At 34.9% G+C, this 16273-nt stretch overlaps 2 protein-coding genes across 5 annotated transcripts; both read right to left on the reverse strand.

Annotated features, from left to right (window-relative positions):
- Positions 1-340: 340 nt before the first annotated feature.
- LOC142540559 (protein REDUCED WALL ACETYLATION 3-like) lies at positions 341-5953 on the reverse strand. Of its 2 annotated transcripts, none has more exons than XM_075646810.1 (17): positions 5565-5953; positions 5144-5235; positions 4804-4941; positions 4657-4713; positions 4512-4584; positions 4007-4165; positions 3438-3587; positions 3077-3332; positions 2792-2907; positions 2627-2713; positions 2455-2543; positions 2222-2284; positions 2017-2073; positions 1595-1691; positions 1185-1348; positions 829-889; positions 341-718 (listed from the first exon to the last, which is right to left on the reverse strand). In XM_075646810.1, exons 1-15 carry the CDS (start codon positions 5598-5600, stop codon positions 1193-1195), a joined length of 1626 nt encoding a protein of 541 aa, XP_075502925.1. In that variant the 5' UTR covers positions 5601-5953; the 3' UTR covers positions 341-718; positions 829-889; positions 1185-1192. The 2 variants fall into 2 exon arrangements, with proteins under 2 accessions (XP_075502925.1, XP_075502924.1); XM_075646809.1 differs by having other exon boundaries at positions 4804-4944.
- Positions 5954-7689: 1736 nt separating this feature from the next.
- Positions 7690-16068, reverse strand: LOC142540560 (uncharacterized). 3 transcript variants are annotated; one of them, XM_075646811.1, is made up of 7 exons: positions 15901-16068; positions 8988-9059; positions 8848-8897; positions 8683-8747; positions 8273-8364; positions 8115-8186; positions 7690-8014 (listed from the first exon to the last, which is right to left on the reverse strand). In XM_075646811.1, the coding sequence occupies exons 1-7, from the start codon at positions 15901-15903 to the stop codon at positions 7979-7981; spliced, it is 390 nt and encodes a 129-aa protein (XP_075502926.1). In that variant the 5' UTR covers positions 15904-16068; the 3' UTR covers positions 7690-7978. The 3 variants fall into 3 exon arrangements, with proteins under 3 accessions (XP_075502926.1, XP_075502927.1, XP_075502929.1); XM_075646812.1 differs by lacking the exon at positions 15901-16068 and adding an exon at positions 9418-9551; XM_075646814.1 differs by lacking the exon at positions 15901-16068 and adding an exon at positions 9146-9362.
- Positions 16069-16273: the final 205 nt, after the last annotated feature.

Consider the following 16273-nt stretch of genomic DNA (forward strand, 5'->3'; position numbering starts at 1 on the left):
GAAAAGATCGAATTTGTGTGAATTGTCGACCTTGTCCAAACATTGTTTTTGACAAATTTGATGGATAGAAGGAGGAACGAATTTGATAGGGGGAAAACTTGATTGATGGAGTTCAAATAACATATGTATCAGTATCAGAAATTCACCACAATTTGTTATTGAAATTGCATACTTTACTAAAGTGAATTTGAAATCACTTCAATTTTATACATCCATAGTCGAGGAATTTGAAAATAATCAAACACAACCTAATTTTATTTCAAATCATACAGATATTGACATTTAATTTTCAAACATAATCAAGCAGAAACAAGTAGCACCAACAATCCATCCACAGGTATCACGAAACGCTTTAGAAATAAATGAAACTATGTTTACCCAAATCCATTAACATGTGATTAGGGAGAGGGGAGGATCATCATTACCGGAACTGCAACAGAATTAAAAGAATAAAAAACGTGGAAATAAACCTTCTGGAGCATACTTTCCTATCAGTTTTTCTGCTTTACTTCCGAGCTAATAACTTCATCTACTATCAGTAACTAAAATCAAGCAACACCGTGTGACGATGCTTCACAAAATTGGTAACAAAGCTCTGGCCTCGAGTAGTTCAAGACCTTTCCTATAACCATAATGTCCAAGTATTTTTTCCACTTCTATAGTAACCAATATCTTTTTTTTAACAGCTCCACTTTCACGTTTTTTATTCAGAAAATGCCTGCAAAAATAATAATCATGCATGAATTCAAGAGCGGAAATAAAGGGATCGGTAAATCAAGAAAATCACAAAAGTATGGAACTACAATGAATGGTGGTTCCGTTTAAAACATGAACCATTTGAAATTCTTCACAAGCCACACCCATCGACAAAGTCAAAGATAGTATTTTCCTGCACATAAGCAAAGTCTCAACACATCTTAATGCCATGTTTAAACCTTTAATGGTTTCATGTCTAATGGTTCAGCCATTTCGTCCAACAAAATAACTACAAGGTCAAAATTCTAATGGTTTCGCCAGATAAAAGTTTTCACTTCTTAAGGCACTTTCTGGTTAAACACTTGAATCTGAGAAATGAATCCTGGGTTAGTAGCTAGCTTCAAGCGTGTTTAAGCACCCTGTGAAGCCAACAGTTTTCATCACTAACTATACAGTATATACTGATCATCCAGGGATAAAGAACTAACCTGCCATGTTAGTGAGTGATTTGGAGAAGGGCTAAAGCGATGCAATATAAACACACACAGATGCATGTTCCAGCAACAAAATTGTAAAATAGCTTCTTATCGTCTCTTGTGGGCAGGAAAGCTCCTTTAAATGTATTGGTCAGTTCAAAAAGCCGGTAAGAAACCTGCGGTGGTGAAAACATCGAAAACAGAAATTCCATTAGGCGAGGACCATTTAATCAGTCATTAACTTGAATAATTGGAACAAAACAGCTAGCAAGGCGAAGGGGCACAGTCTGGGATTGGGAGAGGCCAGGGTTCAAACCCTGTGAGAACAAAACCCCAAACCCCCTCTCCCGGTCTCCCCCAAGTTGTAAATAAAAAAAAAGAAAGAAAGAAAAAGAATTGGAACAAAAAAGAAATTTACTTACCAAGATGTAAATGAAGGTGGTGAGCATGAAGTTAAGTAATGGATAATCCGGAATGAAGCAGAGCAACCATTTAGGCTGTCCATTTGGAATATTTGATCTGCATATTGTAGGGAACTTGTTAGCCATGTAATTTTACTATTTTAGTTGTGTTAGCTGTCGTGGAAAATTTCACAATTCCCTAATTCTTCATATGAACAAGAAGAAAACATCTTGGAACCTGCACTCGAAACATTTTATAGATAACTCTAAAAAATTTAGATGCCTTCTACCGGGGAAAAAGTAATTCTCGTTTATCAAATTAGTAGAAGCAAACAAGTGAATATATTAGCGTGATAGTCCATGAATAAGCAATGGAATTTGTTTCAAATAATCATTCCAATAAGTAAACATCGACAAACAAGCAAGAGAATAAACTCACACACCTCAGCCAGATATGAAACTGGGAAATGTAGGTTTCCAGAGTAATTTTTCCAAGCCACCTGGTACCCAAAAACAGTGGTACAACAAGAAAAAAATGGGAAAACAACCCCCGGGTTTAGCTTTAGCCCAAAAAGAACCTGGCAAATTTTTTTTCACTGAAAAGAGCTACACAGTTTGAATTAAAAATATAACAAAAATAGAACTTACGCAAAAAGGGTCAAAGAGAAATTTCGAATATGCTGGCTGAAATTCCTCAAACATAAGTAGACACTGATAGACAAAAAAACAGAGATCATTTCCATCGATCAGCAAGCTAAATTAATGGTTTTAGGCAAAGCAATAAAGCCTCTGGCCCAATAAAAAAATAATTTTAACATTCAAATAGAATGAAAAATAATTTAGAATAAGCAGATAAACTAAGAAAAAATATTGATACACACGTTATTGGCATCCATGATGTGTAAGGATGAAGATTGTTGTAAGCAATCTTGTCCAGCTTGTAAATGCATTCGTACCAGAAATAGCCCACCTTAAGATAGGAAATTAGCAGGAAATTAGATTTCAAAATAAAAACGAATCATCGAATCCTGTTTCTTGAATGAAATTATTTACAAATAAGGCGACTGTAACGAGTGAGATCTTAATTGTCCGTCTCCGCTTGGTCTCACACTCCTCCAGTTTCTCCATCCACTTTTCAACCTACAAGGATAAAATTGATTAAAAAAAATAATAATAGAAGGTACAATCAGCAACTTTAATCTCTCTCTTCGGCCTTACATTTGGGTGATAATGGGCATAAATCATTCCAATGATCCATACATAGCGATCAAGCCCAGATCTAAAATGCCATTCATGCATTAATGGAAGATCTGGTTTGGCAGGATCCCTGTAGCCTGTCATTGAAATAAAACAACAATCAGGTAGCCGAGGATTCAGACTAGAAATTAAAACAAGAAATTCAAATTTATCTTCTTTTGGCCATTTATGATTAAATACTCATCACATAAAAAAAATTTACCACAGGAAACCCCAAAAAGTACAAGGTCACTGATGGTTACGTACCGAACAGAAAAGTCAGAGGACTCCAGACTATGTCAAAAACTCCAGGTATTTCCCACACCAAAATAACCAAAATGAAGCACATAAAAAATTTCAAAACAATCACCGATCTTATCTCATTATATTGATGGCCAATCCCAAGGGCCCCATATACCATAAGAGTGAATAGAGTATGCATTGGGCAGATATAGTAAAGCATATAGTCGTTGTTGAGAGCAATACAACAAAATGCCACGAAAAAATTTAGCCTCCACATCATCTGCACAGGCAACAAATCATATTTTTTAAAACAAAATCCCACGTAAAACGAAAACATGCGAAAATCAAGTTCAATGAAAAAATATAAAGCAGATTACAATGTCACCTGAGCAAATCGAGCAATACTAAAATCTTTTCTGACATAGTAATAGGAGAAGTTACCAAACCCAGTCATCCACACATATGCAGCAATCAAAACACGAACCGCATTGTAAATTTCCGATGCCGCGAAGTAATGGTACATCAAAAACAGAACCTATAAAAGAGGTGGCAAAAGGCATACAACTGTCAAAGGCTTTGTGCACAAGGTGTGTTAGTGCACAGCAGCAGCAGCTACACAGGCTTATCAAATGATCTACAGTTGTCCAATTTCTGCTGAGCATAAGATAAATCATAGACAAGGCAAAAATTAAACTTGCATAGCAATAACAGGCAGCATGAAAATATTATAAAGCAGTATCAGATTTCTGATGAGCAGAAGATAATTGTGGACAGATGACAAGGAAAAAAATCCCAACTTCCATCTGGCAGAAAGAACGTAGTGAGAGCTTAAACATTTATGTGCAAGTGCAACTTAAGAAAGAGAACTTGAATGCAATACTTTTTGTTCTGTTTTTTCTCCTTTCTTGGTATTCAACCAGAAAAATTTATGAATAGTTTGCCACAAATACTTGCCTGCATCCATCCTTTCCACTCTTCAGTCTGATGGCGGTTCAGATAAAGTATGGATTTTCCAGAAAACGCTGACTTGTCATTATGTTTCTTGATAGATGTCATTGCTGAAGCTATGATAAGAAGAATGTACAAAAAAAAGAATACATCTCGACTGTAACTCTGTCCAGCAAGAAAAATTAATAATAAGCTTACACTGACCGAGGAAGAGTATAATATTAATGGATAACATGCATTACAAGTCAAGCGAACAGAAATAGGAGAAATTTGGCTTTAGTCAATAGACCTATTATGATCATTTACATGGTTAGTTAAAAGGTTGAAAAAAATACATTAAAATATAGTCGATAATAAGAATAATAGTCTATATCTCTGTGTGATACTTGAAGAACAATAGATATCAATGAAATGCTAAGATATAATATCAGGGTCATGTTACTGCACACATTGCTAAAACAAAAGAATGAAAAGTTCCAACAAATAAAGGATGGACAAAGATGAAGGGCACCTTTTTGGAATCCGCAAAAAAATTTGTGCGGTCACACAAATAGAAATAAAATATAATTCCCCCAAATTCAGCCCTGCATGAGATTTTGAAATCATTCACAATATGAAACCTTATGCGATGCAATCAAAATAATTGAAAAACTCACATTGATCTCAAAAGTAGTCGGTTCTCAAGCAAAAATGAGTCCTCCATTGTGAGAAACCTAAAATTTGAAATCCACAAAAAGGGTTTAAGGACTTCTTAAATGTGGCAAACCCCCTCCAAATTTACCATTCAAAATCATCACACTCACCTGATTAAGTTTGTTTTAATGGACGGGATGGGCATCTTTTGCGGTGCTGGGTTAGCAAGACCACCTTCCAGCAGCACAGCTCGATCATCTTCCTTATCAATTTTATTTTCCAATTCGAGAAGACTTATATCTGAATGACTTCTGTCATAAAAACAACTCAGTACCATAAGATGAGATGTAATGCAAAATAATATTCTTTACCCTCCCATTTCTCAAAGAATCTTAAATTTCTGATTTGGAAAAAGCCACACATTTCACTGCCAGTTATAATAATGCTTCAAGATGTGGAAAATCTGTAGACTGTAAATAAGAAGAGGACAAAAGAAACAATGACGCTTACATTTTTGAAGGGGATGATGACTTCTGATATTCCAACCACTCAGAATATATCCATGCAATACAAATTGGGATAATACCAAGCAAAAATGACACCTGAAATATCGTAAGTAATGATTTCACAGTATATCCAGTGATTCATATTTCAAGGAAAGATTAACCTTAACAAGCAATGAGATAAGCAAGAAGCAAAAGCAGATTTATACAAAAAAAATTTAAGAAGAATAACCAAACAAAGCAACTGATGTCACTACATAATAGCTATCAAAATTCAAAAACAGACACACTAAAAACTTCACTATATAATAGCTATCAACATCAAACAACTGAGATGTAAACTAATTCAAATGCACCAACAATGCAAGAAGAGAAGCTGAAATAACCATCACCTGCCCAAAATTCGAAAAACATAACAACAGTTTTACCTGCCCTGGGGTCACAGCTCCAGAATCCACCTCCATTCCCTTGTAAAATTCCAACGAACAAACGATCCAAGACGCAAAAGTAGAGAATTCTGTCCGATCAAGCGAATGCAATACGAAAATACGTGTACAAAATCCAAACTCCAAAGAGTTAAACTACTGATTGAGAAGATAAAGAGATTGAGGTATATATATACACACAAGAAAGAATGAGAGCAAAAAATGGAATAGAATTGCAGAGATCTGAAACATTAAGTGATGATGGAAGAGGGAGTGGGGTTAGCAAGAGGTCCAACACGTCGTCGTTCGGTTCTAGAATTTGGTCCAGATGCTCCTCCTTCCTCATGTACCACCCCTGCCAACCGCCCATGGTCATTGGAGTTCATTTTTTTCCTTTTTAAAAAATATTATTATTTCCATAGGGATTAAACTTGAAAATTTAAAAAGACAAATTTTTTTCCTATAAAATGCTAAAATTTTAATATATTTTTTAAAGACGAACACATTTCGCCAGCGCGCGCGTACAAACACATATATATATATATATATATCATGAGGTAAACATGATTATAATGCCAAATTGCATCATAAATAAACATAATTAGTGTGACATAAATACATAATTATAAAGTAATATCCATTTGGAGTAATTAAGTTATCCTCTTTTTTTTTTGCCTTACATTAGTTATTCTTTGCTAATTTTAGAGTACAAACGAAGGATCGGTGTTTATTAAGTGAGCTATAACAGGGAACATGATATTCTATATATTAGTGTTTTCTTCTAGCTTATAATATCTTTCGTGAAAGCTGTAATTTTCATTTTTACCAATTTTAAAATATTGACATTAAATAAATAATTAAAATTTGTGATTGGACGTTCTTTTTTTCATTTTCCTTTTCAAAATTTACATTTTTGGAAAAGGTTTCGGAATTATATTTGTGAAATAATTCGAATTGTAAATTCGGAACAAAAATCTATATTTCGAATTAATTTTTCATAGAAAATTCGTGAGATGATCTTACGGATTAATTTTATGATACAATCTCCTATTTGAATCATTCATGAAAAAGTAGTCTTTTTTATGACAAAATATTACTTATCATTGTAAATATGAGCAGAGCGTATCACAAAATATATATAATTGATTTATAGAGAGCAGTTTTTACTAGCATTGAAATTTGGATCAATACTGTAGGACCGAGCACTTATCGTTTTACCAAAATCTATAGTTGGTGTTAATGGTGCAACTCAAATTTTTAAAACCGCACAACAGTTCAAGCACCACGGTTCGATCGCTCTAACAAGTAGGGACAATTATTGCACCAAAAAATCTCTCTCCCAATAATTGCACTCCTTGTAATCAATGGGAATCGAACCCGTGACCTCGATTCTGATACCAATTGTAGGACCAAATGCTTGCCGCTTTATCAAAATCTATAGATGGTGGTAATTATGCAACTCAAATCTTTTAAACCGCATAACAGGTCAAGCACCACGGTTTGATTGTTTTACCAAATAAAAACAATTATTAAACCCGACAAATACTTGGGGATGTTACCTCAAAGATAGGGTCGGACTAACCTTAAGCTGGGATTTTCTTCTCCAGATTGCTACAAAATAGCATTGTCTCTCATATTTAAATGAAAGCATATTTCCCATTAAAATAAAATGAAAAACAACACTAAATACTATATTGTTAATGTAATAAGTACAATTTAATTTATTTAATAATTCTTAACAAAAACTATTAAGTTGCAACTTATTTTTAAAATTTGCCTAATCTCAATTGTTCATATAAACCCTTAAAAAACTATACGGGAGCAATGTTATTTAATTGTAGTTTTCATCAGTCCAACAATAAAAATGGCATAGAATGTAGTAATACAAAACAAGTAAATGCATCTTTGTAAAATAAACTAGTTTTTTTTTTTTAAAATGACAATAAAAACTCAATTAATGTTTTATCATTTGAACCAAACAATGCTTAAATCGTGCTTTTGAGTTTTGTCTATGTATGTGTGTCAGTGTGTGCATGGAGACTGGAAAATTTAAACACACTGAATAAATCGTACTTGCGAGTTTTGTCTACGTACGTGAGTGCGTGGAAACTGGAAACTTGACACACACTGAACGAGTCAATAGCATAGTTCTCAATTTCTACATCGCATAGTTTTTATCTTTTTCCGTTTCTTGTTCCTCTTTCTGGAAATACAGCAGAAATTGAAATACTCGAAAACTCAGCCACCACAGTTAAATCCAGATATGATGGATATCTCACGCATGATATCAAACAAAAAAATCTAGATAAGACGTCGATAAATACATAGAAGGATGTTTCTGCTCATGATCTTCGCCTCGTATGAATCATACAAGCAATCAATATAAACAAAAGGTGGATCACCAAACTACATCTAGCCTAATCGTCGTCAAGAATACTTTGGCGCCTCTTAATCTGGAAAATTACAGAATAAAACTAGATGATTAGAGAATGAATCACAGGATTGTAGTGAACGAGAGAAGAGTGCCATAACATTAGAGACAATATGACTTACTGTTACTTTGGTTTCTTTAGTAGTTTGGGTGTTGATTTGTTCAAGCAATGATATGAGTCTCTCCTCCGATACCTACATCAAAGTAAGAGTTCGTTGGGTAGCAATATAGGGCATACACAGTGAGATATGCATATAGCATGTAGCAAAGAGCAAGGTACCTTCTCAGTAATCTGACCCATTTGAGCAGCTCTTATGATAACATCCTCAACTCCTCTGGCCTTCTCAGGTTTTACTAGAGCAATCCGAGCAACTGCATACACAAATATGAAAAAAAAAGCATATATCAAGTTCGAATTGAGCGTGAAGCAAGTGATTGGCAACACATTGAAACTAATAAATTAAGAAAACAAAGTGGTAACAGATACTTGTCTCGTATTTTGGACCCATTTGACTAGTAGCACGTGAAACGTCAAATTGTTGGCAAAACAAAGAAACTAATACCCCAAAGCAAATAATTCAATGATAAAAATGCTTATTCAGTGTAAACTTTCAATATAAACATGAGACAAGGATCTGTAGAATATGAAATAACACAATGTAATGAAGCTCAATTCATTATCCGACGTACGTCTCTCTCGTGCTTCTGATGTCAACAGCTGAGTAAGCATCATTTGCCTTTGTTCCTCTGCGTCCCTAACTCAATCAAATTTCCCAGTTCAGATATTACAACACATACATAAACATCAGTAATTGCAAAACCACCTAAACAGTAAAAGAAGATGGGCGAGTTCACCTTTTAGCATCTTCCTGGGCTTTCTGCTGTTCAGGGTTTTGATGATTACCCTGCAAATTAACAAGTCCATCAGCACATATAAACTCAAAAAATAGGACGTAAAGCAAGCACAATTATATGCTTAAATAATAATGTCATACTGCGCCACCACCACGCTGAGCCATTAGCTCCTGCATTCTTCTTTGTCTGATGGCCTCTAATTCTGGGTCAGCCTGGAAAATAAAAAATTGTGATCACAAAGATTTTTTTATAGCAAATCAATGTGATGTTCGGCTCAAAGTTTGTCAAAAGCGGTCACCTCGGTCACTTAAGCGCAAAGCGACTCGAGGCGCAAGACTTGTTGGAATTCCCAAAGTGATACACTCTCTCCGAAGCGCATGCTTCTGGGCGCTTCGCTTGGGGGACGAAAGGCGATCACCTGTGCACTTCATAGAAGCCGCACAACCTTTTTTTTTTTAAGTTTCTGCATACTTGAAATCACACTTTTGAAGTGCAATTTAAGTCAATTGTTTTAAACAAAATTAAGCCCATCCCATCTAAACCATTGTTGTCTTGCTACTCAAATCTCACCACTCTCACTGCCTCGTCTCTGCTACTGCCTCGCTGCCGCGTCTCTGCCTTGCTGTCGCCACTGCTCCGCCGTCCATGCCGTGTTCCCTTCTCTTTTGCTGCCCAAATTTGGTAAAACCTAATTTTAAGAATTTCTGTAAATTTATTTAAATTGTGATGTTTTTTAATAATAGTTGATTGTTATTCATTTTTCGGTTATTTGAAATTAAAAAGATATTGCTTGGAATTATGTAACACTTCCGGATCCTAAAAATCCAAATATTGTATGTTGTTTTTGCAGTAAAATAACAAATGACGAGATATATCGGCACAAACTACGTTTAGCTGGAGGTAGTAGAAACGTGAAAGCTTGTCTGAAATGTCCGGAGCATGTTAAAGAAGAAATCAAAGAGTGTATGCAAAAAAAAAAAGTACTTTGAAGAATCAAATGAATGATATTTCTCATTCAGATGATATTGTTGATTTGAAAGAAGATGAAGATGATATTTAAACAAAATTGAAAGAGAAACAATCAATATCCGATTCACGTATCCCTTATATGGTGCAGGGTAAAAAATGTAAACAAACAGGGCCTATTGACCTTTATTTTGTTAAAGATGCAGAAGAAATTGTCAGACAAACACTTGCGAAAAATAAAGGCCAGTATGAAGAAATAAGAAGAAATTAAGAGAAGATGCGGGTCAAAATTTTGCTACATGGATGTATGATGCCAGAATTCTTTTCAATGCCGTTAAATTGGATTCTTTGCAGCCATGTATTGATGATATTGAGACTTCGGGAGTCGGAATGAAACCTCCACATCGTGAAGTAAAAGTTAAATATTAGAATAAGAATTGACAAACACGAACTTGCTTCTCAATTCCCACGAAGAAGATCATGCTAGGTATGGTTGCACAATCATGGCAGATGGATGAACGGATAAAAAAGTAGATCTCTTATAAATTTAATGGTATATGGTCCTAAAGAAAGCATATTTGTTGAATTGCCGGATGCTCAAGTTATTATCAGAATGCTGATAGATATGTATGAGTTACTTTCTAAATTTGTGATTCGAATTGGAGAACATCATGTGGTTCAGGTAGTAACAGATAATGCAAGCTACAATGTTAGAGCATGTAATAATTTAAATTGTAAATTAAAAATCAGTTTTTTATCTTTTATGTAAATTTATATTATTTTTTCAGGTCGTCTTTTGGAAAACAATTTTCCAAACTTGTATTGGACTTCTCATGCAGCTCATTGACTAGATTTGATGCTTGAGAGAATATTAAAAATTCCTAATCTCAAAATATTGCATGAATTGGCATTGATGGTGAATATTTTATATCTACAATAGACCACAATTATTGAACATGATGATAGAATTTAAAGGACAGAGAGACGGTAAGAACTACAAAGACTCTTCTAACATCCGATTTTTTGACTTTAAAGCAGTTTCAGGTTCAACAACCAAAATCTGATAAAGATGTTTACATCAAAAAGAGCATCATCACCCACTTTGGCAAAAAGAAAGCAATCTTCAGCTCAAACTTGTCTTGTGGTCTTGTGGATAAAGAAGATATTAACATTGATGATGAAACTGAAGAAGAAGAAGATACCGATTGATACAAATCATGCGTTGGGGTTGATGGCGTACATTTGGAAGAGGAACACGACAATTTGGAAGAGGAACATGACAATTATTATGACATTTGATATTTCATCTATCACATTTCAAAGACTATTTATTTTATTTTAATTTTTTTGATAATATTTTGTCTATTGCGATTCCGTAAAGCGAGCGTTTTGCGCTTTAAGCCCAAAGACACTTGACCGCTTTTACGCGCCTCGAGCTTAAGAAGTAACATTCTCTATCTTTTAACTCATCATTAACAAATTATGGCACAAAACCAATTGAAAGATACTTAGACAAGATCACCTGACCCAACTTCTTTTTCATTCTCCCATTTCATGTGATTCACTTTCTTCCACATCACTTAATACCTTCTCTTGACTTTTTAAAGAAGAAGAAGGGGTCATTTCATGTGGAAGAGCTAAATTACTACATAGAAACTAGGATTCTCAAGTCATTCTGCATTTTCTCCACAACACCATATAATTATTGACCGGGACCATCCAATTCCAGTTGTTTGAAATCAACCATTTGGAAAGCTCATCCACAGTGGTATACTGGACCAATTCAAGAAGTTAAAAAGCCCAACTGAGACCCATTAATTGTCAGCAGGTCCAATTACAAGAACAAAATCCACGAGATGAAATTTTTTTTTAATGGGATAATTTAAGCATTAGTGGGCTTTAATGGGATAATTTAAGAGTTGGTGTGTAACGTCCCGAAAAATCGAAAAGTCCACGTGAACCACATACATGCAAATTATTAAATTTCTTTGGTATTTTATTAAATTCTTTTAAAGCATAAAATGTATGTTTATTTTATTAAATTGTGTTTAATTATTTTTATGCATTTTATTCATTATTATTGCATGATAGAATTTACTTCATGAAATTTTAAAGGTTCATGCATTATAGATTTTTAAGTTGCATTTCGCGCTCGAATGAGGAACGGAGGCCGGGGAATTAAAAAAAAAATTATTTTATTACATGATAAATTTTTATTAATTAATATAAAATGTTTTAAATGTATTTTTCAAGAATTGAGATTTATTGGGTATTTTTACCCGCAAGATTTTAATTTTTAACGGTGCGTAAATTTTATAAAAACGGGGGACTTTTTGAGGATTCGGCTAATGTTTTTCAAAAACTTTCCAACACAAAATATTTTTCGGGAGTGTGTTTGGATTTAATGGGCCTACTTTTAAGCTTGTTGGGTTTAAAACCCTTCTAACTCCTTTTTCATTTATAATTTGGGGCCCATTAGCTAAATTATTCCTATCTAATTTCTCCCTTAACCAAACCCCAACCCTACCACCCTCACACCAACCGGCACCCATTCATTTCAGAATCATTCTCTTTATTTTCATCACCCTCTCCAGCTGGTGGCCTCGGTTTTCATTTAAGCTTGCAAAGAAAAAATTCTCCCGGGTTCCCTCGCATCGTTCATGATCTTCAAACTCATCAGGCACGCATGTATTATCTTTTATGTATTATTCACGCCATATTTATGTTTAATGTGTGCTGCAACATGTAGAAAATTTCTATCCAGCAGCTGTACATGATGATGTATCGCTTTTGTTTTGTTTCATGCATTTCCACAATTACCACTCACGTTTTCTGATCTTGGTGCAAAGGGCTGCGACTCTGGATTGTTTAGGGGCTGTTGGTGATGTTAAGATGCTGTCTTGAGGTTTAGAGGGGTTACTGGACGCTGCAAGGGAAAGACGAGAGGAGAGTCTCCTTTAGGGTGGCTCGGTTCTTTGGATTTTGAGCTTGCAAGGGTCGGCCAGCAACTCAGGGACTTCGCCGAGCCTTAGACCAGACCCTGGTGGGTCTGGGACCAAGCCTGGAGGGGTTTGAAACTTGCTGGAACCAACCACATTCGCGACAGATCGGGTGAAGAGTAGGAGAAGCGTGGGTGCTCCCTCGCGGAGATTAGGTGGTGCGAGCCTATGAGCGTGCATGGGGTTGGTTGCGAGGGTTCAGTAGACTCCTTAGGGTCTGGTCTAGATCCCTAGTAGACCGAGCCATGGCTGGTGCCGTCGGGTAGGCTAGGGCGTGAGTTTGGAGATGAGGAAGGTAATAGGAGGAAAAATAAGGTAGGGCCGAGACTTTTGGGTAAATTCTGAAATTTTCAGGCGTGGGATTTTGGGTTAAGTTATGAAATTGGCTCGAGTTTACATCTAGAGATGCTTTTAAATATGTTTTGGGACATTTTTAAAAGTTTGATAAGTTTCGGATCAAAATAATGAGTTTTGAATTTATCCGGGATTTTATCGTCGCACGAAACTTTAATTAAAGAATTTATTGAAACGCAATTATGGAAAATTATATTTAAGCTCAAATAATTTATTAGAAGTCTAAGTTTTTAATTTGGGAATTTTATGCTAAGATTTGGTTTTATTCGGGATTAAAACGCATTAATATGTTATATTTAAAGATTAATTTAAAAGTCATCGATTTAAGTCAAATAAAAATATGGGAAAATTCATGTAGGCTTAAATAATTATTTGGGACATGTTAGAGTCAATGGAATTAAGAAAATGTCAAAAACGTGAAATTTTACGTCTAGAACAAAAAAGGTAATTTTTGGGTTTCCAGGGACAAAATGGTCATTTTGCACCCGAGGTGAGTTTTTTGTCCTGACAGCGCCCTGAGTACAAATTTATGACATTTTCAATGTTTATGCATCATGATCACGATTTTAAGATTTTATAAAGATATACGTCGCATGCTTGGATTTAAGAAAAATTGCATTGGTGCATGATTTTTATAAGTGATGAAAATGATAATGTTTTGAATGACGAGAATAAGTTGTGGCTATCGAAGTATATGTAAATGTTTAAGACGTATATGTAAATGCTGATGATGAGGCCTAGGCACAATGGATGGATAATTCTGTCACTGATGTCCGACAGCCGCCGGGTACCGCGGTTCTATGTATGATGGATCCATCGTAAATGATGATGATGTACGATAGTCACCTCTAATGAACTGAATTCACCAATGATAAATGATGAATGATGAACGATAAATCATAACCGATGAATGATGATTAACGATGAGCTGTTATGACACGTCATGATTTTACACGACACGTTTATGTTACGTTTTTAAAGTTCATGAAAGGTATGTTGAGTATGATATTTTTCACTGCTGTGTGCTATGTATATGTATTTGCTATTAACGATACATGTGTGTTGAGTCTTTAGACTCACTAAACGTGTGTAATGCAGGTGAGCTTAATGATGAGGGGACTGGAGGTGCCGAACTCTGAGTAGCCAGACCTGGTGCGGTGACACGACCCGAGGACCACATGTTTTCCGTGCATTTATGATTTTATGATATTGAGTAGAGATGAACATTTTCCTACGTTGATGATTTTAAGATTTTTATACGTTTATGTTTACGTATGATTTTGGACGAGTTTGGTTATTTTAAAGCGCTATAGTCAAATAAATATGATTATTTTAAATGTTAATATGTAAATACTAGTTTTTTTAAAAAAAAAAATTCCGCTTTTTTTAAAACGAGTAGAAGTCTCATGGTGGGTCAAGTTAGCAAATTAAGCCAATATAACGAGCAAGAGCTGAAGTGGATCAACTTAGCTCAAATCCGAGAGTAAAAAACTTGATTGTGGGCTTGATTTCACATTATATTCAATTAAGATCGATTTAGTCTCATATGTCAGTTTTTATTTATGAGTCATGGATTATCTATTTGGTAACATTTATGGGCTATTATAGGCATTATTCTAGGTCCATGCTGCTTAATATAAGTTAAACCTATAAATGCATACGTAATGGACAAGTTTTTTACAGAATTATTAAATATATTTTGAGTTTTTACATGTATTGTTTTAAGCATATTTTTGAGAATTTGCAACCGAAACAAACTTATCAAAATCTAGATCCTTTTGCCTTTCAATTGCAAGCCCTGACAAACTGCCTAGCATAACTTCCTGAGAAACAGGGGCAGATCAAAAGAATCAAACTGGACCAGGCCAGTGCTATAATGAAGGCATTCTGTCCGAGGCTCTGATAATGTGTTCGAATTAAAGGATTTCATTTAAAAGATGGATCTGGAGAAGTGATCTCAAATCGCTTTAAAAATTAAGAACTTGAAATCCATATTCAGAATATAAAAATAATATATAACAGCTAAGGTTTCAAAAAGCATTCATATAAGTCGAGTGGATTTCTTCGAATGATTTGAACACAAAATTCGTCCGCGTGTCTAAATTTCCTTCCACATATTTACTGTCTCCGATTTCAGAACAACTAACTAGCACTTTGAAAAGGATCTATGTTTGGAACCAAAAGTCTCAGCTATAGCCACCACGGCACCACCCCTAGTGGTACAGCGCCATAAACCTCTCTCAACAGGAGACAGACCTAGGTTCGAACCAAGCTTAAAACAAAAAACACCCCACCCCCAATATAATAATAAATTAAAAAAAGACTAAGCTATAGATCTTTTTGAAGTCCACAACACAAGTCCACTATAGTTTCCTGGATATTGGAATCTTTAACTTGAGCCTTAATATAACATCCCAGGCGTATATCATTCTAATCATCTTTTTTTCCCGAAACACGAAATTCATACAAAAGAGCGTCAAATTCAGCAAACAATATGAGCTAGACCCACACGATCAGAAAAAGCCCCAAATTCCGAAATTACGAATTGTAAATTAACTTTTGTAAGCAAAAATTCCTCGAGAACATAAAGTACTTGGTATCAAAGAGGAGGACAAAGATCATAATTCAATTCAATAGAAATTACAAATGACACAAAGCTGTGGTTTCAAACCCTAACAGAAAATTTCTTAACGAATTCAAGACATAAATTAAAAGAAATTTCCGAAATGCTTACCATTTGTTTCGGCAGATTAGAAATCCACTACTTGTAAGGAGAAAATCGTCAGAGAGAAGAATATTGGGAAATATTTATAAATGGCAAGAACACGGGCCCGCTCTAGCGTCCGAATAACGCGGTGGGTATGTTTTTATCATCGTTGATTCGGATCCGGGTTCTCTCTCTTGCTTTTCGTACAATTCCATGCAATTGCTCTTGCGCTCAAATCCATTCCTTTACGAATTGGGATATTGATTTTTATTCGAAATTTTTAGTTTTTTTTCGAAAGTTATTTTTCCAAAAATATGCTGGATGTTGAAATTTGTATTTAATTTTTTATTTATGAAAACTTATTAAAAACATATCGTATACCAAGAATAGGTCTCTTGTG

Source organism: Primulina tabacum, chromosome 3, assembly GCF_025594145.1.
Source record: "Primulina tabacum isolate GXHZ01 chromosome 3, ASM2559414v2, whole genome shotgun sequence".
Lineage (NCBI taxonomy): Eukaryota > Viridiplantae > Streptophyta > Magnoliopsida > Lamiales > Gesneriaceae > Primulina > Primulina tabacum.

What these genes read in the sequence shown, in the direction of transcription:
- LOC142540559 (XM_075646809.1), bottom strand. Translation starts at nt 5,600, where the DNA reads ATGGAGGTGGATTCTGGAGCTGTGACCCCAGGGCAG. An exon ending in GAGCTGTGACCCCAGGGCAG is followed by an intron (nt 5,236 to 5,564) that starts GTAAAACTGTTG and finishes ACGATATTTCAG; the next exon opens with GTGTCATTTTTGCTTGGTAT. An exon ending in ACATCATGGATGCCAATAAC is followed by an intron (nt 2,285 to 2,454) that starts GTGTGTATCAAT and finishes TTTGTCTATCAG; the next exon opens with TGTCTACTTATGTTTGAGGA.
- LOC142540560 (XM_075646811.1), bottom strand. An exon ending in GCCCAGGAAGATGCTAAAAG is followed by an intron (nt 8,748 to 8,847) that starts GTGAACTCGCCC and finishes TGATTGAGTTAG; the next exon opens with GGACGCAGAGGAACAAAGGC. An exon ending in CTAAAGAAACCAAAGTAACA is followed by an intron (nt 8,015 to 8,114) that starts GTAAGTCATATT and finishes GTAATTTTCCAG; the next exon opens with ATTAAGAGGCGCCAAAGTAT.